This window comes from Tasmannia lanceolata, unplaced genomic scaffold, assembly GCF_043159265.1.
Source record: "Tasmannia lanceolata isolate RefF3 unplaced genomic scaffold, GAP_Taslan_0.1 ptg000006l, whole genome shotgun sequence".
NCBI lineage: Eukaryota > Viridiplantae > Streptophyta > Magnoliopsida > Canellales > Winteraceae > Tasmannia > Tasmannia lanceolata.
This window is the reverse complement of record NW_027518683.1, coordinates 15,204,977-15,227,842: the sequence shown is the minus strand read 5'-3', so window position 1 is coordinate 15,227,842 and position 22,866 is coordinate 15,204,977. Positions and strand designations below refer to the sequence as shown.

General features: G+C 38.8%; 1 protein-coding gene across 1 annotated transcript; it reads left to right on the top strand.

Moving 5' to 3' along the window:
* The first annotated feature begins 1,256 nt into the window (after positions 1-1,256).
* On the top strand, positions 1,257-22,866 carry LOC143879856 (lysine-specific demethylase JMJ26-like). Its single transcript, XM_077382505.1, has 12 exons — positions 1,257-1,725; positions 1,815-1,942; positions 3,234-3,333; positions 3,419-3,551; positions 3,651-3,717; positions 3,824-4,559; positions 19,351-19,680; positions 20,485-20,901; positions 21,369-21,441; positions 21,532-21,617; positions 21,861-21,980; positions 22,223-22,866. Exons 1-12 carry the CDS (start codon positions 1,345-1,347, stop codon positions 22,307-22,309), a joined length of 2,658 nt encoding a protein of 885 aa, XP_077238620.1. The 5' UTR covers positions 1,257-1,344; the 3' UTR covers positions 22,310-22,866.

Below are 22,866 nucleotides of genomic sequence, written 5' to 3'. Positions count from 1 at the left end.
CAGACTTGGGTTCAACTTCCCCAACCGATAGGAACTTTGTCTTTTTTCATATTACTTTCCTGGTCGTTACCATTTTAGTTCCAAATTAACAATAAAAAAAAGGGAAATGATTTATGCGTTCCAGCGTTTCGACAAACATGCGCTCCAGATGTTTATTAGGGTTCTCAAAAAGCTCTTAAAGCTCTTGAAATACTACCTGACAAACATATGGAGTGCATGTTTATCAAAACATTGAAGCGCAGAAATCATTTCTCAAAAAAAAAAAAAAAAAAAAAAATTCGCCCAAAAATAACAAGCAGACACGTGGCACCATGACATTGTAGTAGAAAGATGTCACTGTGCCCTTAATAAATGCAGCGGATATCCACACTAGTACACTTTGATAATTGGCACTACTCACTATAGTAGTACCATTAAAAAAATAGTAGTGCGGAAATCAGCCTCCCTGAGCAACAGCAAATCACTTTCTAAGTATCATTCTAACATAGAATTCCACCACACATAATCAACGGCTAGGATTTCACAGCGGACCTGCAAATGAACTGTTGAAAACATTCCCAATTTCGTGTGACTTGCTATTCACGAAACAGACGTGAATAGAAGTCACGGCAAATTAGGGGGCGGATGAAATCGTAGAGAAGGAATCTTTTAGGGCGGTGATAAATTCGTACCCCATACAGGATAATTCGCATCCCTTTACATAAGGGTATGTGGCAGAGTATAACTTATTTAACGTCAAATCACGTAAAGGGGTGTGAATTATCTTATCGTGGGTGCGAATTTATCATAACTTATCATTGCCCATCTTTTAAGGGGATCAATCAGTTAGCCAGTGCCTATTATAGTTAGTAAGTGCTAAAAATACGGTGGCTCGGAGGCACTTTCCTACTAATCACCTGTGGCACATTGTGTTCCACGTGGACATAATCTGATCCGTTGATTAGATCGTCGATCCGGAGTTTTTATTTTTCTGCCTCAAACGGATGATATTAGCCTTTTTATTTTCAGGGTTTTATCTAGGGTTTCTCTGACAGAATCTTAACCGTTGATTATTGTATCTCTTAATCTTTCGGATAAAATTCTAGAAGATCAACGGTTCCGATTCTGAAAAAAATGTACCAATGTGGGACCAACATTGAACGTTAGGATTTACCTTACCTTCATTTTAGCAACTCAATCTAAATGAAGTTTCCGCGGAAAAACGTACTTAAAATGGAAACCGAGTGCGCCAAAAAAGGAAACAAAATCTTCTCTTTTAAGAGAGAGATTTGTCCAAAACACTTTAAAAAAAAATAACAAAAATCCTCGTCTTTCAAGTTTCCAGTTTCAACCTCTGTATATTCCATGGTGATTTACATGGAGAAAAGAGCGATCACTGATATTCCAGAAGAAAGAAAAACTCGCCGGAAAAAACAACGGAAAAGATTTTCCGGCAATGAAAGTGAGAGAGAAAGTGAAGAAGACAATGATGACGTGGAATGGATTCCGAGGCCTGGTAAGAGAAAGCAACGGAGTATCAAAAATCTGTTATTAATAGAAAAACAGAATCTCTCGTTTTTTCCCTCGGAAAAGAAACTCCGGCGGCCGGAGAAAATAGTCTCCGGCGGAGAGTTATCGGACGGAAACAATAACAATGAGGAGAATGTGATTTGTTTATCTTCTCCTTCTTCTTCGATTACAGTTTCTGATGGAGGTAGCGAGGAGGGTGTTTTTATCAAAAAGGAGGTAGCTGTTATTTTTCTTTTTTTGTTTTATTTGTTTAAATATTAGGATTATTTTTGTTCTGATTCTTGTTTTTTTTTGTCTGGTTTTAGGGTTTTAGGCGGAGGAGAGGAGAAGACAGCAAGATGTGCCACCAGTGTAAGCAAAGCGACTGTGGAACTGTTATCAGGTGTATTAAGTGCAAGAGTCGACGATATTGTTTGAGATGCATAAGTAAATGGTAGATTTTTTATTGCCCTAATTATTTACTACATTGTCTTTTAATCATGCCTGGTTCTAATTAGGCTTTAAGTGATATATTGCCCTTATTCTTTCTACATTGTCATGTAATCATGCCTGTTTAGTTAAGTTTTGGTTCTAATTTGGGTTTAAATGGTAGATTTTTGTCCTAGTTCTTTACTACATTGTGTTAAGTTTTGGTTCTAATTCGGGTTTAAATGGTAGATTTTTGTCCTAATTCTTTACTACATTGTTTTGTAATCATGTATGTTTATTTACGGTTTGGTTCTAATTTGGGTTTAAATGGTAGATTTGTTTCCTAATTCTTTACTACATTGTTTTGTAATCATGTCTGTTTAGTTAAGGTTTGGCTCTAATTTGGGTTTAAATGGTAGATTTTCCTAGTTCTTTACTACATTGTGTTAAGTTTTGGTTATAATTTGGGTTTAAATGGTAGATTTTTGTCCTAGTTCTTTACTACATCGTGTTAAGTTTTGGTTCTAATTTGGGTTTAAATGGTAGATTTTTGTCCTAGTTCTTTACTACATCGTGTTTAGTTTTGGTTCTAATTTGGGTTTAAATGGTAGATTTTTGTCCTAGTTCTTTACTACATTGTGTTAAGTTTTGGTTCTAATTTGGGTTTAAATGGTAGATTTTTGTCCTAGTTCTTTACTACATTGTGTTTAGCTTTGGTTCTAATTTGGGTTTAAATGGTAGATTTTTGTCCTAGTTCTTTACTACATTGTGTTAAGTTTTGGTTCTAATTTGGGTTTAAATGGTAGATTTTTGTCCTAGTTCTTTACTACACTGTGTTAAGTTTTGGTTCTAATTTGGGTTTAAATGGTAGATTTTTGTCCTAGTTCTTTACTACATTGTTTTGTAATCATGTCTGTTTATTTACGGTTTGGTTCTAATTTGGGTTTAAATGGTAGATTTGTTTCCTAATTCTTTAGTACATTGTTTTGTAATCATGTCTGTTTAGTTAAGGTTTGGTTCTAATTTGGGCTTAATGGTAGATTTCCCTAGTTCTTTACTACATTGTGTTAAGTTTTGGTTCTAATTCGGGTTTAAATGGTAGATTTCTGTCCTAATTCTTTACTACATTGTTTTGTAATCATGTCTGTTTGGCTAAGGTTTGGTTCTAATTTGGGTTTAAATGGTAGATTTCCCTAGTTCTTTAATGCATTGTTTTGTAATTATGCCTGTTTAGTTAAGGTTTGGTTCTAATTTGGGTTTGATTTCTCTTTTAATGGTTTTTGATATTTTGTTTGGGAATGGGGAAATTGTCATAGGTATCCACAGATGTCAGAGGCAGAGACTGCAGAAGCTTGCCCCGTCTGTTGTGGGAATTGCAATTGCAAGGCATGCTTGCTAAGGAATGCACATGCTAAGGTTTGGTTTTAGTTGATTTTTCTGCTGGAATTGAAATCAAGTTATTAGTTTTATAGGAATCGTCTGAGCTATTCTTTTGCTGCAGAATCCGCCCATGGAGGTGAGCAAAGTTGAAAAAATCCGGCACGCCAGTTACATGTTAGGCTTCCTTCTTCCTTTTCTGAAACAAATACGTCAAGAAGAAACGGTGGAATTGGAGGCAGAGGCTAAAATTCAAGGTATCGACAAATGGGTTTCTTTGGACATTGTTTTGTGATTCATAGCTCGTGTTTCTATATCCTTTTGGGTGGACTGATGTTCTGCTCAAATTTGAATAGGATTATCATCATTGTCAGAAATGAATATACAGCGGGCGGTCTGTTTTGATGATGAGCGCATGTTCTGGTAGGTTCCTCTTTGTTTATGTAGTAGTTTTAGTTAAATTCATTTTGTGCTTTCCAGATATATATTCCTCTTATTTCTCCTGCATTGGCATGCTGTTTTGGAACAGTAACAATTGCAGTACCTCAATTGCTAATCTACATAGAAGCTGTCCGAATTGTTCGTACGATCTCTGCCTTAGTTGTTGTCGAGAGATTCGTGAGAATAACCTACAAGGAGGTGGTGCAGAGATAGTTTGGCATTTTCCCTTTAGAGGGAAATCTTATGCACATGGTGGAGAGCCCCTTCAAGAAACTATGGGCGAAAAGGGGGCGGTGGATGTATGTGTGAAGCCGAGCTCTACGGTTCATCGTGTGTCTTTGAATGAATGGCAAGCAAATAGTGATGGCAGCATTCCCTGTCCCACAAGGGCAATGGGTGGCTGTGGTGATCACCTTCTGGAGCTGAAACACATCTTTCCAGAAAACTGGGTTTCAGATTTGGAAGTGAAGGCAGAGGAAATAGCCGGAAGATATGGAGCTCTACAAGTGCATGATGCTTCTGCCCCGTGCCGCTGTTTTCATCCGGGTGCTATGAAGTCAATTCAAGCAGCTTCTAGGGAAGGTTCACACGACAACTACTTGTATTGTCCGACTTCTATAGACATTCAAGAAGATGGCCTAGAGCATTTCCAAAGCCATTGGATCAAAGGTGAGCCTGTGATTGTACGTAATGTGCTCAAACATACATCCGGCTTGAGCTGGGAGCCGATGGTTATGTGGCGTGCACTACGTGGAAAGAGGAATTCCAAGGATTTTTCTAAGCTGTCAAAAGTGAAGGCCATTGATTGCCTAGTTTCTTGTGAGGTCAGTTCTCTAATTCTCTTTGCATGATTGTTGACAGCATGTTTATATAGACCATTACCATATAATGTTTGGTTATGTACCATTTGCTTGGGTCTGTTAAACTGGACAAATTTATCATGGGAGGTACACCTGATTACCTAGATTTGCTTCCTGAGAATATATACAAGTATGTGAAATTGAAGAATCTTTACTTCTTTTTTTTTACTATAGAAACTAATCAATGATGTTTCCAACATACATTGGTTCTTCTTTGTAGATAATTGTTGTCCTGTGACCGGTCTATATTACGTAGTCTCAAATGGAAGACATGGACTGAAATAGATATCTACTTTTGCTGTTTCACTGTGTGTCGCATTCATAGTCATCAATCTGTTTCGTTTTGTTGAGAATGGCCAAAAGATCCTGTTCTGGAAAGGAAAACGGAACACAGAATAGAGCGGAACTGTCTGCCTAGATTTTTGTTCTCTTTCGCTCTGTTCCGGACACACACACACACACACACCCCAATTTTCACACTTTTGAGAATTCTAGTCATTCCTATATCCTCTTAAAATCTTACCCGAGCTTGAATACAACTGTTTTCTTGCCATTTTTTTTGAACAATTTTTTGTTCAAAAAAAAGTGCTGTATTTTTTTTTTAGAACACCAAAATGACCGGAATAGTAGAATGTTCAAATCCAAGATGGAAACAGAACAATCATCGGAACAAAATTGATAACTAAGGTGTCATTCAAACATCTGAGCATGAATAAGAGGCTTTGTTCAACCTTTTCTATTCATTTGCCTCTCATTTGTAACCAATGTCTTGTCCGACAATACTAGATGTTGGCATACTTGTTCGAATGGAAACTTCTCTTCGACACATTTACCATTCTAGATTTGTTCTGATCACATTTGTTTGTAGACATTTTTTGAATTTTGGAAATTTCTCTTCGACGCATTGACCATTCTAGATTTGTTCATATTACATTTGTTAGTAGATAATTTTTAAAATTTTGACTGAATGCCTATTTTGGATCATAGTGTCTTGTGCTATGTAGTCAATTTTCACACTTTTAAGAATTCTATTCATTCCTAAAACCTTCTTAAAATCCTTCATGAGCTTGAATCGACTATTTTCTTTCCATTTTAACCTTCCCAAACGAACGAATGCCATGTCAATATGAGATATGATGGCTTAAATGTCTTTAAAGTTGAGATAACGTCACCAGGGTTATAGAAACAAAGTGAGATAACTTATTAAGGATGCAGATATTAGTGGAAGTGTATAATCTTTGAGACTCCATTGGGATCATTATAGCATTGATTGCTCATGGTTTGTAAATTAAAGATGTCAATTTATGATTTCAAACAGTCATCAAAACAGTGAGTTTTGGATTTAGATTGTATGTACCTCATTTGATTGATCAATATATGCCTCAAGGTTAGATGGAGCTTATTCAAGAGCTAGATATAGGCTTCATTCCACTCTAGGGACAGGCAACTCGTAAGGTTAATTGGAGTGTAGCTGTTTTTTTTTAATGGCGTTGAGTGTAGCTGTTTTAGTTTAATAATGTTAGACGCATAAAGGGTATTTTTGTCATTGTGTAATATATATATATATATATATATATATATATATATATATCGTACGAGGGGAGAGAACAGCCGATCGTTCTTTCCCACTCACGCCTTCCCCTCCATCTCTCTCCTTATTCTCTCTATCTCACTCTCTCTCTCTCTCTCACCATGTTGATTATTAACTTGGTATCAGAGCCAAAGGTCTCGAGTTCAAACCTCTCGGATAGCAAAAATCCACATGCGATGGTCGGCCCAAAGTGGGACCACATGTGCCACGTGTTTGCCAAGTGGGCCACACGTGCCGGGGAGTGTTAAAGTATAAAAGATAAAAAACGCCTTTCTCCAACAGCTTAAGCTTTTGGAGAAGTTGGTAAGTTAACATGGTTTCATAGCATGTCTTCGATTGCTTTGCCTCAGTCTGTTATAGATGCTTAAAATCATCTTTGATGGAGCGCTGCTATGGATGCTGAGATGGCTGCACTTCACTCAAATAAAATGTGGTAGTTGGTTCCTGTCCCTTCTGGTGCTCAAATTGTGGTTCAGCGTATGCGTGTGGTTCCGCCTGGTGACCCAGTGGTGGATGGGTCTGCTCATGTGACTTATGTTGGAGCTGATCGTGGTTGTGGGAGTAGTCGGTTTGGCCGTGGGGGTGGCCGTGAGCCAGGTGGAGGTCAAGATGGTGGTGGTCGCAGCTGAGGGTCCCATTTTTGCACACATTGTCGTATGGATGGCCATAGTGTTGAGTATTGCTATGATTTACATTCTGCGCTTCGTCCCTATAGACCTGCGAGTGCTTCTGCTGCTGTTTCTGATAGTCTATTTGCCTCTGTTTCTCCCTATATGACCCCTGATACTATGGTAGTACCTCGTGTAGAATATGATGAACTTGTGCGCCTCAGAGACAAAGGGAAGCAACTAGCTGCCATGTTTGCCAATCAAGTTAGCCCGTCACGTTTTCTCTCTGGTACCTCTTCTGGATCATGGTTCATTGATTCAGAAGCATCCCATCATATGACTGGTAATCCTAACATTCTTTCTTCTTTCTAGTCATTTCCTTCAATGTGTCCTTGTCATAGATATAAATTCCGTTCCGTTCCGGCCGGAACGGACCGGATTCCGGAACGGAATGGGCATATTTTCCGTTCCGGCCGGAATTCCAGTCCGTTCCGGTCATTCCGGTCGGAATTCCGGCCGGAATGGCCGGAATTCACTGTTCCGGCCGGAAATGCGGAAAAATTCAAAAAAAATAAAAAAAAATTCAAAAAATTTACAAAAATGCCATTAAGGCCGTTGGGGAGTGTATTTATAGATTTGCCCTCGTTTTATGACCGTTTTATAGTTGTTAGGAGGGCATTTTTCGTCTTTTTCCAAAAAAATTCGGAAAAAAAATAAAAATAAAATCCAAAAAATTACATAAATTCATTTATGGCTGTTGGGGAGTGTATTTTACACATTTGCCCTCATTTTGTGACCGTTTTGTAGTTGTTAGGAGGGCATTTTTCGTCTTTTTGTTATTAAACTTTGGTTTTTAAGTAATAAATATGTCTTTTAGTTCATTTAAGTGTTTCTTATATTTTTCTAACAATTTCTAATTTTTTAGGATTTTTTTCATATTTTTAACTATTTTTTTCAACCGGAACGAAAAGTTTCGACCGGAACGCTGAACGAAACGGCCGGAACACCGGAACGTTCCCTTCCAGTAGCCAAAACGGAACGGCGACCGGAACGGAATTTATAACTAAGGTCCTCGTACTGTTACATTGGCTGATGGGACTACATCCCCTGTTTCTGGCATGGGTGTAGTCTCCATCTCCACGGGTCTTCAATTGTCTTCTGTTTTGTATGTCCTGTCTTTTCCTGTTAACTTGTTATCTGTTAGCCAATTAACGAAATCTCTAAGTTGTTCTGTTTTCTTTTTTCTTCTTACCGTGTTTTTCAGGACATGAAGACTGGGACGAAGATTGGCTTGGGTCGTGAAATTGATGGTCTTTACTACCTTGACCAGGCTAGTGCCAGTGTAGCTCTTCCTACTTCTGTGGATACCTATCAGTGGCTTTGTCGTTTGGGACATCCACATGCGGATATGTTTAGAAAGTCTTCTTTTGTTTCAGATCCTGTTCCTGTTTTTTTCATTGCGAGTCGTGTGAGTTAGGGAAACACCATCGTGTGTCCTTCCCTTCTCGAGTTAGTAGTAGGGTGTCTCGTCCGTTTGAGCTTATACATTCTGAAGTTTGGGGCCCAGCTAGAACTACTTCATTATATAGATATAAATATTTTATCATATTTGTTGATGATTATTCGAGGGCCTCGTGGTTGTTTTTACTTAAAGATAGATCTCAAGTGTTTAATGCATTTCGTCTTTTTTATTTTGAGGTAGCAAATCAGTTTAAATGTTTTATTAATTGTTTGCGTATTGATAATGGTAAGGAATATTTTCTGTGGCTAATGGCTTTCATGATTTTCTTTCCTCTCGCGGTATTATTCATCAATCGTCTTGTGCACACACGTCGCAACAGAATGGTGTTGCTGGAAGAAAAATTCGTTATTTGTTGGATATGACCCGAACACTTATGTTTCAGATGAAGGTTCCTAAGATTCATTGGGGTGCTGCAGTCCTCACAGCATGCTTCCTAGGTAATCGTCTTCCTTCTTCAATTTTATCTGGGCAAACACCTTTTTTTGTCTTGTACCCTCTAGGCGATCCATTTCCACTAGTGCCACGCGTCTTTGGATGCACATGATTTATTCATAATTTGTCTACAGGACTTGACAAATTGGACCCTAGGGCAGAGAAGTGCATTTTCTTGTGTTACTCTCGTACCCAGAAAGCTTATAAATGTTATAGTCCTCACCTAGAAAGACATATATCTCTGTCGATGTCACATTCTTTGAGGACCAGCCTTATTTGTCTGATTCAGGTCTTCCATTACATATTGACATACCTATCCTGCCAGTTCCTACAGTGATGGGTCCTCCTCTGCCAGCCCCTCTGGCTATCCCAGACTGTGCCACGGGTCCTACTGTGGATTCTAAGGATTCTGAACTAAAAACCTATACTCGGGGACCTCGCCAGGTTGTTCTTTTTACGACTGAATCACCATCTCCACCTACTGATCCTCTTCCACAGTCGGATTGTCCGCCTTCAGGTATTTGTTCCCCTCCTCATGATTCCCCTATTGCATCTCGTACTAGATCTCGTATTGTTGCTCATCCTATTTCTAATTTTGTTTCTTATGAGCATCTCTTACCATCTTTTCGATCATTTGTTTTGAGCATGTCTTCGATTGCTTTGCCTTAGTCTTTTACAGATGCTTTAAATCATCCTGGATGGAGGGCTGCTATGGATGCTCAGATTGTTGCACTTCACTCAAATAAAACGTGGTAGTTGGTTCCTCTCCCTTCTGTTGCTCAAACTATTGGCTGTCGTTGGGTTTTTACCATCAAGTATCTTCCAGATGGGTCCGTTGAGCGTGTAAAAGCCGCCTTGTTGCTAAGGGGTACACTCAAACGTTTGGTGTTGACTATCAGGAGACTTTTTTCACCTGTTGCTAAAATTCCATCAGTTCACGTATTCATCTCTCTGGCAGTTAATCGTGGTTGGCCTTTATATCAGCTTGATGTCAAGAATGTCTTTCTTCATGACGATCTTTTTGAGGAGGTTTATATGGAGCAACCTCTTCGGTATGTTGCTTAGGGGGAGATGTGTTCCTCAGTATACCGTCTTCAGAAGGCGATTTATGGTTTGAAGCAATCACGGAGGGCTTGGTTTGGAAAGTTCAGCACTGCAATTTTGCGTTTTGGGTTGAAACAATGTGTGGTTGATCATTCCGTGTTTAGCCACAAGTCTGCAACTGGATATATCCTTCTAATAGTGTATGTTGATGATAGCCATCACAGGAGATGACAGGTCCGGGATACAAAATTTGAAATCCTTTCTTCAAAAGGAATTTTCCACTAAAGATTTGGGTCAACTCAGGTACTTACTCGGTATTGAAATAGCTCGTTCACGTCTTGGCCTTTCTTTGTCACAAAGGAAATATGTTTAGACATTTTAGAGACTGGATCAATGGGGGTAAAACCTGCAACTACTCCTATGGATCAAAATGTTTAACTTCTTCCTGATCAGGGTGAGTTGTTAAGTGATCCTGTTCAATACAGAAGATTAGTTGGTAAGTTGATCCATTTGACTGTCACCAGGCCAGACATATCATTTGCAGTTGGTATGGTTAGTCGTTTTATGAGTGCTCCACGTACTTCTCACTGGGCGGCTGTCATTCAGATTATCAAATATTTGAACGGTTCTTCAGGTAAAGGCCTATGTTTTAGAAAATATGTACATGAATGGGTGGGATCTTCTGCAGACAGAAGATCAACGACTGGATATTGCATGTTTGTAGGAGGTAATTTGGTGTCATGGAGAAGTAAAAAGCAAGATGTTTCTAAGTCAAGTGCAAAGGCTAAGTATATGTCATATCCCCTTCTAGGAGCATAGGCTATGGTGCCTAATTTTGTGGGTTAGGGCCATGTGGGGCTTTCTTTTGTGTTTGGGCATTGACCGTGAGGCCATCTAATAGTAAAATGGGTCATTGGGTGGCCATATTGTGAACTATTTGCTAAGGGGGCAGAAATGATATGAGCACCCTCCCACTCTTTATATGCACTCAACGATTGAATTGGGGAAGGCCTTTAAAGAAGGCTATGAGATGGGCATCTTGGGGCTGATTTTGCCTTAAACAGAATTGGTCTTGGCACCCAACCCTTTGGTTTTTAAATATGGAATGTGGAATGATATTAAAAAAAAAAAGATTTAACAAATACAAGTTTCCCTCCTTGGCTAGTGAAGCCAATCAGTTTTGAAGACAGTGAGCCTCCCAACTGGCCAATGCAGTGAGCACCCCATCTATCTTCCCTCTTCCTTCCAGCAGGTAGTGTGCCCTTGGAAATCTCCATCTTCCACAGCCATTGAAGAGAATGCCCAACCAAGCTTCCCATCTTCAACCTCCATTCCAATACCAATGTTGTTTTTTTGTTTGCCAGTTTGTAATTGGTGATTGGAACCTTCCCAATCTTCCATATTATGAGAGCATAGCTTTAATTCTCTTGTGTAAAGCCATTATTGGCGTTTGACAGAAAAAGAATTACAAAACAGTCCCCTATGAGTTGGTGCACTTAAGGTGTTTGTTGAAATGTGTGTGTGAATGTGCATTCCCTATTTGTAGTTAACAATGTGGGTGAAAAGGGCCATAGAATTACAGTAAGTTTGGGTCATTTCAGTATGGGACTATGTCCTATATGAGCGGGGAGCTAATCTGGCTTCGCTCCTTCTTGTTAGAAATTGGGTTCTCATCAACATCTCCAGCACGGTTGTATTGTGACAATAAGGCTGCAATTCATATTGTAATAAAGCCGGTATTTAAGGGTGTCAATTTTGGCTCGGGCTTGGAAGCTCGCTCGAGCTCCGCTCGAAAAAAGCTCGGCTCGAATCCTTAACGAGCCGAGCCGAGCCGGCTCTCCAGGCTCGTTAAGCTTAACGAGCCGAGCCCGATTTAGGCCAGGCTCGGCTCGGCTCGTTAAGAATTAATATATTTAAATATATATATTATATATTAATATATACACTAAAAGGGTTGTCCATGGAGTGAAAGGAGGAGGCAAAATATGTCACTTCATTTTTTGGAACCCCATTTGTTACTTGGACCACCCCCATAGTGTAAAAAAGGTAGTCAAATTACACTAGATAGGGCTGTCCAGGGAAGATGAGGGGTGTGAATTGAATATAACCCGAGCTCGGTAAGGCTCGCGAGCCTGGCCGAGCCCGACCGAGCCCGAGCCGAGCTTTTGAGCCAAGCTCGGCTCGGCTCGGCTCGGCTTGGCTCGTTTACACCCCTACCGGTATTCCATGAGCGAACCAAGCATATTGAGGTAGATTGTCACTTCATTCGTCATCGGATTCAGAGAGGTGAAATTCGCACAGTGTTTACTTGATCTGCAGATCAGCTTGCAGACATGTTTACCAAGCCGTTATAGGGTGTGCTAAGTCGAAGGATTCTTGTAACAAGCTAGGAATGTATGATATATACATTTCAGCTTGAGGGGGAGTGTTAGACGCATTAAGCGTATTTTTGTCATTGTGTAATATATATGAGAAAACGGTTTCTACACACAAGTGTAGATAAGTTATCTACACTAGCTTAAGATATAGTGGAGGGCATATTGTTTGGGTGATCCAAACCATTCATTTGATTGGCCCTCACATAGATAGGGTGTCCACAAAAAATCAGCTCCATAGGATCATCCTAACCCTACAATTTGTGGAGGTAAAATGGACGTGTATAAACCCTTCACAAATCTGTCCATTTTTTGCCTCCACGGCTTGAAGGGTTAGGATGATCCTATGAAGCTGATTTTTTGAGCACACCCTATCTATGTGAGGGCCAATCAAATGAATGGTTTGGATCACCCAAATAATGTGGGCCCCCACTGTATTTTAAGCTAGTGTGTAGATAACTTATCTACACTTGTGTGTAGAATCCGTTTTCTATATATATATATATAGAGAGAGAGAGAACGGTTTCTACACACAAGTGTAGATAAGTTATCTACACACTAGCTTAAAATACAGTGGGGTCCCACATTGTTTGGGTGATCCAAAGCATTCATTTGATGGGCCCTCACATAGATAGGGTGTGCCCAAAAAATCAGCTTCATAGGATCATCCCAACCCTTCGAACCGTGGAGGCACAAAATGGACAGATCTGTGAAGGTTTATACACGTCCATTTTACCTCCACAAATCGTAGGGTTGGGATGATCCTATGGAGCTGATTTTTTGTGGACACACTATCTATGTGAGGGCCAATCAAATGAATGGTTTGGATCACCCAAACAATATGCCCTCCACTGTATTTTAAGCGAGTGTGTAGATAACTTATCTACACTTGTGTGTAGAAACCGTTTTCTCATATATATATATATATATATATATATATATATATATGAGGAAAATGATTGTGAGCTTGATGCTCATATAGCTTATATGAGCTTGAGGGCCAAATACATGTGGGCCCACATTGTTATGATGATCCAAAGCATTCATTTGACAGGCCCTTACATAGATAGGGTGTGTACAAAAAATCAGCTCCATTGGATCATCCTAACCCATCCAAAAGTGGATGTCAAAATGGACAGACACCGTTTGCCACAAATCTGCCAATTTTTGCCCTTCGCTTTTCGAGGGGTTAGGATGATCCAGTGGACTTGATTTTTTGTACACACCCTATCTATGATGGGGCCTTGCAAATGAATAGTTTTGATCAACACAAAAAATGTGGGACCCATGTGTTTAGGCCCTCAAGCTCATATAAGCTATATGAGCTTCAAGCTCACAATCATTTTCCTCTCTCTCTCTCTCTCTCTCTCTCTATATATATATATATATATATATATATATATATATATATATATATATATATATATATATAGAGGAATAAGATTGTGCGGTCGACCGCACCAAGCTTAGGTTCGGTCGAGGGCCCCAAACTCATGTGGGCCCACTTTGTTAGGATGATCCAGAGCATTCATTTGAAAGGCCCTTACATAGATGGGGCATGTACAAAAAATCAGCTCCATAGGATCATCCTAACCCATCCATTTGTGGAGGTCAAAATGGACAGACACCGTTTGCCACAAATCTGCCCATTTTTGCCGTCCACTTTTGGAGGGGTTAGGATGATCCAGTGGACTTGATTTTTTGTACACACCCTATCTATGATGGGGCCTTGCAAATGAATAGTTTTGATCAACACAAAAAATGTGGGACCCATGTGTTTAGGCCCTCGACCGCACCTAAGCTTAGGTGCGCTCAACCGCACACTCCTTTTCCTCATATATATATATATATATATACACACACACTAGCAAAAAACCCCGTGCGATGCACTGGCCGACAAAGAACTGTACGGACCACATCATAGGTTGATCCAAACCGTCCATGTGATAGAACACAACATCAATAGGTTGTGCCCGTAAAATCATTTCTATTGGCTGATCCTAGCCCTCCAATCTATAGAGGTTTCCATAATCTGTTGTTCGTCTGATGGTGCCCGGAATTTGTAAATATTTTTACAGGTGTGCGGAATTCGTAATATCTTCAAAAAATTAATAAGGAAAAGTAGTTTTTCGTAATTGTCATATTTTGATACCTCTTCTTTGTAGTTTTTTCCGTAATTGTCAGGTACCCGTTGTCCATAATTTCCAGGTACCCGTTGTTCGTAATTTTCCTCCCAAACTTTACTACGTAATGATTATTATTGCTAGCTTCTTTCTTTACATATTATTGCTAGCAACCTTTCAAGAAATAGTATTTCCGTGCAATTTTTCATCACATCTAATAAGACAAATCTCTGAATACATACAATTGCAAAGGATGGACGAGACATAGCTTTTGGAGAAGGTGGCTAGCAAAATCAAGATTCGAAATTACCAGCGAGGTGGGAGGTGTTAATGCCATAGATTTTGCAAATAATTCCGAACATTCATACCTTTTTTACCCTCACATAGATAGTATGTACATATATGTGGGGAGGGCAAAAAAACGGTAAAAATCATCCAATTGACGTGTTAAATGGACAAAATTCTCTCCTTTTTTCTTTTGCTATATATATATATATATATATATATGAAAAAATAAAGTATGTGCAGCTAGCTATCTGTGCATGGGATCCAAAGACATCCCTATTGGTTCATTTTTTGGGGGTCAACTTTGATTGGGTTAGGATGATCCTATATACACACCCTATCCATGGAAGGGTGTGTACCAAAATGAATGCTTTGGATCCCCCAAAAAATGTGCCCCCCCCCCCCCCCCCCCATGCTTTAGATCCCATGCACAGATAGCTTATCTGTGCAGCTGCACATACTTTATTTTCTCATCGTGTTATATATATAAGGAAAATGATGGTACGCTCGAGTGTACCTAACCTTAGGTACGCTCGAGTGCCAAATCACATGGATCCCACATTTTTTGTGGTCATGTAAACCATTCATTTGCAAGGCCCCATCATAGATAGGGTGTGTACCAAAAATCAGCTCCATTGAATCATCCTAACCCCTCCAAAACTGGAGGGCAAAATGGGCAGATTTGTGGATCCATGTGATTTGGCACTCGAGCGTACAATCCTTTCCTCTCTCTCTCTCTCTCTCTCTATATATATATATATATATATATATATATATATATATATATATATATATATATATATGTGAGGAAATTTTTTCTAGTTCGCCGACCAAAAAACACAGTGTGCCCACATTATTTGGATAATCCAAAACATTCATTTGATAGGCCCTGGCATAGATCGGGTGTGCCCAAAAAATCAGCTACATAGGATCATCCTAAACCTTTGATTTGTGGAGGTTAAAAATGGACAGATTTGTGGAGTTTATACGCGTCGATTTTAACCTCCATAAATCGAAGGGTTAGGATGATCCTATGGAGATGTTTTTTAGGCACATCCTATCTATGTCAGGGCCCATCAAATGAATGCTTAGGATCATCAAAACAACGTGGGTCACTATGTTTTTAACCTCCACAAATTGAAGGGCTAGGATGATCCTATGGAGCTGATTTTTTGGGCACACCCTATCTATGATAGAGCCCATCAAATGAATGCTTTGGATCATCCAAACAACATGGGCCCACTGTGTTTTTGGTCGGCGGACTAGAGAAGCTTCTCTAGTCGGCCGACTAGAAAAACTTTCCTCATATATATATATACACACACACACACACACACACACACACACACACACACACACTAGTAAAAAACCCCGTGCGGTGCACGGGCCGACAAAGAACTGTACAGACCACATCATAGGTTGATCCAAACTGTCCATGTGATGGAACACAACATCAATAGGTTGTGCCCGTAAAATCATTCCATAGGCTGATCCTAGCCCTCCAATCTATAGAGGTTTCCATAATTAAAAAAGCATAAAGGAGGGGGGGTAGGATTGAAATTATGTGGCTTTAATGGGTGCCTTTGTTAAAAAGCATAAAGGAGGGGGTAGGATTGAAAATATGTGGGTTGAATGGGTGCCTTTGTTAAAAAAAGTCAAAAAAAGTGATGCGTAATTCTCATAGAATTTTGAGAGAAATTCAAATAATTCTCTCTTCTCTTCTGCTATATATATATATATATATATATATGAGGGGAGAGAACATCAGATCGTTCTCTCCCACTCACGCTTCTCCTCCATCTCTCTCTCTCTCTCTCTCTCTCTCTCTCTCTCTTACCATCTAGATTATTAACAAATAAAATTACTACTATCAGTCAAGAATATGTGTTATTATATGATAATTATGTCTTGATTAAGGATATGTGTATCGTCATATAATTATGTGAATATTCATGAAATAAAAAGACTTAAAAATTTCATTAAGCATGACTATTGATAAGGGGCTTCAAGTGAGAAGCATAAAGAGACTTGAGATTATTCTTAAGCATGCCGGTTAATAGTCACATTATGAGCTTCATGTGAGAAGCATAAAGTGACTTGAGATTATTCTTAAGCATGACGGTTAATAGTCACATTATGAGCTTCATGTGAGAACCATAAAGTGACTTGAGATTATTCTTAAGCATGACGGTTTATAGTCCCATTATGGGCTTCAGGTGAAGCATAAAGAGACTTAAGAATATTCTTAAGCATGACAGTTAATAGTCACATTAAGGGCTCCCGGTGAGAAGCAGAAAAGGACTTAAAATTGTTCTCAAGTATGGACGGTTAATGGTCACATTAAGGGCTTCAAATGAGAAACATAAAGGGTTTCGTGAGAAACGATAAAGGTTTACCAATATTGGACTTAGCGTAAACGATAACTTAAAGTACGTTATTTCCATGCTACTCGTTCCATTTTTGTTGGGGATCATTGTTGATAAGATTACTAATAATTGTGATCATACTAGGTCGCACGCCATATGATAGGAGTATTGACCTCTATGATTTGTTATTATGATCTTGATTATGACATGTTGCTCATTTTAATCTTATTTGGCCATAATGATTATCCAATCTTGATACGTGTTAAGGTTAATCTTATGATTAATGTTTGCCCAAGTGGGAGAATATAAGACTTTATGTCGGCAATCATTGATCTTAGATCAACGGTCTAGATTGATGAATGAGATTAAGTGTGAAATTACTGGATTTACCTATTGACCAGAGTGATCAATAAGGGGTGTAAGGGTAATCAGTTCATCTTATCCTATTAAGATGTGGATATTTAGCGTAGCCCTATTCTTAATAGTCACATTATGGGCTTCAGGTGAAGCATAAAGAGACTTGAGATTGTACTTAAGCGTGACGGTTAATAGTCACATGAAAGGCTTCAAGTGAGAAGCAGAAAGAGATTTAAGATTATTCTTAAGCATGACGGTTAATGGTCACATTAAGGTTCAAGTGAGAAACATAAAGGCTTTCGTGAGAAACGATAACGGTTGACCAATAATGGACTTAGCGTAAACGGTCACATAAAGTACGTTATTTCCATACTACATGTTCGGTGTTTATTGGTGATAATTGTGAATGAGATTACTAATAATTATGATCATACTAGGTCGCACACTGTTTGATAGGAGTATTGACCTCTATAGTTCGTTATTAGGATCTTAATTATGAGACGCTATTCACATTAATTTTATTTGGCTATAATGTTTATCCGATCTAGATATGCGTTAAGGTTAATCTTATGATTAATGTTTGCCCAAGCAGGAGAATGTAAGACCTTAAGGTGGGCAATCATTGATCTTAGATCAACGGTCTAGATTGATGAATGAGATTAATTGTGAAATTACCGGATTCACACGTTGACCAAAGTGGTCAATAAGGGGTATAAGGGTAATGGGTTCATCTTGTCCTATTAAGACATGGATGTGTAGTGTAGCCTGAAGTTTAACTACGTCAGGACTAGTAGTTAATTAATTTGTTAGAGTTTGGGTTGGTCTCTGCTGCCATCTACTGACTATAAGGAGATCTTCCCAATCGGAGATCAGGTCATCCAGATTGGCAATAGAAGATCCAAACCAGATCAATGAGCCGCCATGACTGACCGAGGTAAGTTTTATCCTTCTTTTGTATTCTAGATTTACTGCATGATTAGATTAGATTGTTTTCTATAGATCTGTAATATAATTTCCTCTAGGTCTATTATATGCCATCATGGCATTCTAGATCTAATGTTTTTGTATGAGATTTGGATCCCCATGCCTTGATCCTAGTTTTATAGGTGAGAACTTGGTGGAGGGTGCAAAGCTTTCTATATATATGCCTGGTCTTGCACCCTCTTGCCCTTAGAAGCAAGAAGCGGGTGCAGGGAAGTAAGGGAGTCAAGAAGAGTCTAAGGTTGAGAGAGCCGTGGGAGCGTTTATATAATCTTTTCTTTATATGTTTTTCAAAATTCAAGTACATCAAAAAATAGTAATTTCTAACTATCTTCAAATACATGTTTCAAATTTTAAGTACATCAAAAAGTAGTAATTTCGAACCATCTTCATTTTTGTGCCCTCTTTCCTTGTGAAGATGCCTTTGTGCTTGCTCCAATAAAGTACTTTGAAGAGTAGGAGAAGTTTGATACAAGGAAGTTGGTGATAATGAGACTGATGGTGTAATAGGAGCAGGTTGGGAGCCCTATGGAAGCGGTTCCCGTCTCTTCGGGAACGCCATGGGAGCGGTATTCGTCGTAAGGAGCGCTGAATCTCGGTTTTGACATGGGAGCGGCACCCATGAGGAAGCTTTCTGCTTCTAAGCTCTTGCCATGCCATTATCACTAATATCAGGAGAGTGAATAGAAAGGCAGTGTGCTAGATAGTCTGGAATCTGTTGATTGTGTGGTTACATGTTGTAAGAGAATCCATCATGGGTGTGGGGAGTTCCTTCCATGAAAGGTATACATAAGGTGTACATTTGGGTCTGCTTCAAGTACGTCCAAATAGTTCTGCACATATTATTTCTGCTCTATTAGTTTTATGCATGGAGTTTCTTTCTCACAGGACCCATGAACCATTGCTCAAGACCTCAGTGATTGATAGTTTTCTTCTCTCAATTTTTGCTTTGCGTGAATTTTCTGGAATCTCAATGGGCAGTTTTGTGCTTGCATTTGTTTTGTACATGGTTTTGTGTTCTGCATAAAAAGTTATATTTACACTGATCAAATCTTTGCTAATACACTTCAGGTTGAGATTAATGCTCACCAATTTTTCAAAGGATATCTGGAGGGACGAGCATATAAAAATCTATGGCCCGAGATGCTCAAACTGAAGGACTGGCCCCCATCTAATCTCTTTGAGGAGCGCTTGCCCCGCCATGGTGATGAATTCGTCAGCGCATTGCCATTTCAAGAATATACTGATCCTCAATCTGGTCTTCTTAATCTTGCGGTTAAGATGCCAACGGAAATCTTGAAGCCGGACATGGGCCCCAAAACATACATTGCTTATGGGATTGCTCAAGAGCTCGGCAGGGGGGATTCTGTGACCAAGCTTCACTGCGATATGTCAGATGCGGTATGTCTTAATTGAATTGTATAATTTTGACTGACGTGCTTTATGCTGTTGGTTCTGATATCTGATAACTTTATATAAGTCCCACTTTTATTGAAATTCGAATTTTGTATGTTGTTTATCTTTGTTCTGAAATTATTTCACTTTGCAACAATTTTAGGAAGCTTGGTTTGTAAAACATGGTTTTGTTGCCTTGTGCCTGAATGTAACTTATTGTCCAAATAATTTTGGATCCTAGGGAAAGGCTTCATCATCTTCTCCCTTTCAATAAGCTCTAATTTAGCTCAGATCTTTTATTGAGATCTCCATTGGCTGTGGTTACCTCTGGCTGAACACTGATAATCCTTCTTTGAGCTTCATGAGCTTTTCAACATATGTTACAAATTAATGTCAGAAAAAATATTGTTTAGCATAAGCTAGAAATTGTTTTTCAAAAAAAAAAAAAGTATAAGTGAGAAATTATACGATGAAAGGCCGTGTAAACACATAAAGGTGGCATGATAGGAGTACCACCCTTGATATTTGATCCAAAAGCAGCTCAGAGTTGCTGTTGGATCAAATATCAAGGATGGGATGATGGGTACGTGTTTATACGGCCCTTCATCATATAATTTCTCAGAATAAGCATCTTCTTTAAGATGAAAATCTTCTAGTAAGATTTGCTTTGACTAGGTCATGTCTTGCATCAATGTATCTGTCAGAACCATGGTTTTAAAGTGACACAATCATAATCTTACCTTGATGATTCTCTCAATTTTGGGTGGGATATCCCTGCAATTCATATTCTTGGTATTTTTTTCTACTCAGGTGAATGTTTTGACACACACCACAGAAGTGGTACTTACTCGCCAACAGCAATCTGTGATAAAACGTTTGAAAAAGAGGCACAAGGCTCAAGATGAAAGGGAACAGTTTGATGCAATTCAAATTGATCATGTAAATGTCAATGAGAAGCATTTCAAACCACTGCCTGCTGGGAAATCCATGGGAGAGCTGGATGAGAGTGAATCACATGTCTTGGCTGAAAATTGTGCACGTGAGGTTTTAATTGATGGTCAGAAGCAAGAAATTGATGTTTCTGGCATTCCGTCAGAAGTTGAAACTGATGAAACTGGTGGTGCTTTGTGGGACATTTTCCGGAGACAAGATGTATCTAAGCTACAGGCTTACCTTAGAAAGCACTCGAGGGAATTTAGGCATATCCATTGTTCTCCTGTTGAGCAGGTAATGGGCTACTTACAAAATATAAATGCTGCGCAACACTTTATACCAACAATTGGTTACCTGGAACTTTGAACTTATGGGTGACACACCTGTCAACGCGCCACACATAAACATACTGTTATAAGTGTCAACTTAATGTGGGCGTGTTGACAGATTTTTGTACCGTGTCAAGTATTTGTTCTATTATTAAAATAAAACACTTGTATCTGCTTGCTTAATCTTTAGATTTCTTAGGTTGTTAAATGAACACCACATTTGTTTTTTTGCTATTTAAGATTGTTAATCAGTAATTTTACGTGCGTGTGTACTGGCGTATCCCCGTTCCTGAATCTGAGTTGTCTCTGTGTCAATTACCTCATATGCATGTCAACACTTAACACACCCGATTCTATCTCCAAAGATCATAGCTTTATACGTGTCAATTATTACATGGTGATCTAAAATTACTGTTCAACATTTGCGATCAGGTTGTTCATCCCATTCATGACCAAACTTTCTATTTAAATTTGGAGCATAAAAGGAAGCTCAAGGAGGAATTCGGTTAGTACAACACTTCGCAATGATTAGAATTTTTGAATATTCAAGCAACATGCAGTTCTGATTAGATCCTTGGGTTTTTACTTTCTGTAGGAGTTGAACCCTGGACATTTGAACAAAAGCTTGGAGAGGCTGTCTTTATTCCTGCCGGATGTCCGCATCAAGTTAGAAATCTCAAGGTATGTGTTAAGAGACGAAATTTTACGTCGCTAAATTAGTTTTATTTTTTTTATTTGAAAGGAAAATAGAGTAATAAACAAAATAATCTCTGTATGTGTTGAACATTATCTTCCAACTGATGAACCATTTCGTGTGCCAATGAATTGTGAGAATGTTGTGCTAGAGGATGATATCATGGTTTTGACTTTTGAAATTATACGGCATTTACCTTCTTACACTTTTGTTTCTCCTCTCTTCTACAGTCATGTACCAAGGTTGCACTTGACTTCGTCTCACCTGAAAATGTTCATGAGTGCATCCGTTTGACAGAGGAGCTCCGGCGACTTCCAAAGAATCACAAGACAAATGAAGACAAATTGGAGGTAAATCATCTATTGAAAAATGTTTCTATATGCCAATGGACTTGTTTTCTACATCAATTGGTGTTCTTGTGAACCCAAGAGCTTCTATATCCTGGGTGGTGCAGCTAAAAGCTATTGTCAACTGATAATAGCCACACTTGTTCACAAACAGCAAACACAAACCCATGAGAGATAGAGCCCTTGTTAAAGCTTTCTCGTTTTGTTGGTGCTTCTCTTGAATGAATTTGTTCATGTTGGAACAGGTGAAGAAAATGACCCTTCATGCTGTCAACCAAATCGTGAAAGAGCTCGAAGAATTGACGTCCGTCCAAAAGTCAGTACAAGTGTGATCCAGTAGCAAGACCTAGGAATTGGATGCAGTTGTAAATAGTCTTTTTTAACTGTTGGTTTTATTTTTATGTATATTTCAACCATAGGCAGTATGTTTGAATGGAAGAGCAGAGCTGAGTAGAACAGAACCGGACAAACTTCCGCCATTTATGGGATGTTCTTGTGTATTCTTCTGCCCCTTCTTCAGTTTAATGTGAATGGACCACACCTTCATGCTCCTATCCCTACAGATCCTTACAGATTGACCCCAAAATAGCATATCCTAATTATAAGAAATCCATGGAACCCACAATTGTATAATTCAACATTTTGCAAGCTTTGATTTGTTCTAGTATTTGAAACCTGGAATTTATCTAGGGACCCTGGCTGGAACCTAAAATTTTGTGATAATTTTGATTTGTTCAAGTATGTAAATAAAATGCTGATATTGTCCAAGAGGTGGGAGAGAAGAAGAGTAGAGTGGAGGAGCTGGGGATGTCTTTTTTTGAAAATACTTGTATGACAACTTATTTTTTCTTTATACATATATTTTAATGACATGAATGATTGCATGGAA

Excerpts from the sequence above, each read along its gene's own strand:
- LOC143879856 (XM_077382505.1), top strand. The coding sequence starts at position 1,345 with ATGGTGATTTACATGGAGAAAAGAGCGATCACTGATATTCCAGAAGAA. Across the intron at positions 19,681-20,484 it reads ACTGCGATATGTCAGATGCG|GTGAATGTTTTGACACACAC; the intron begins GTATGTCTTAAT and ends TTTTCTACTCAG. Across the intron at positions 21,442-21,531 it reads GAAGCTCAAGGAGGAATTCG|GAGTTGAACCCTGGACATTT; the intron begins GTTAGTACAACA and ends TACTTTCTGTAG.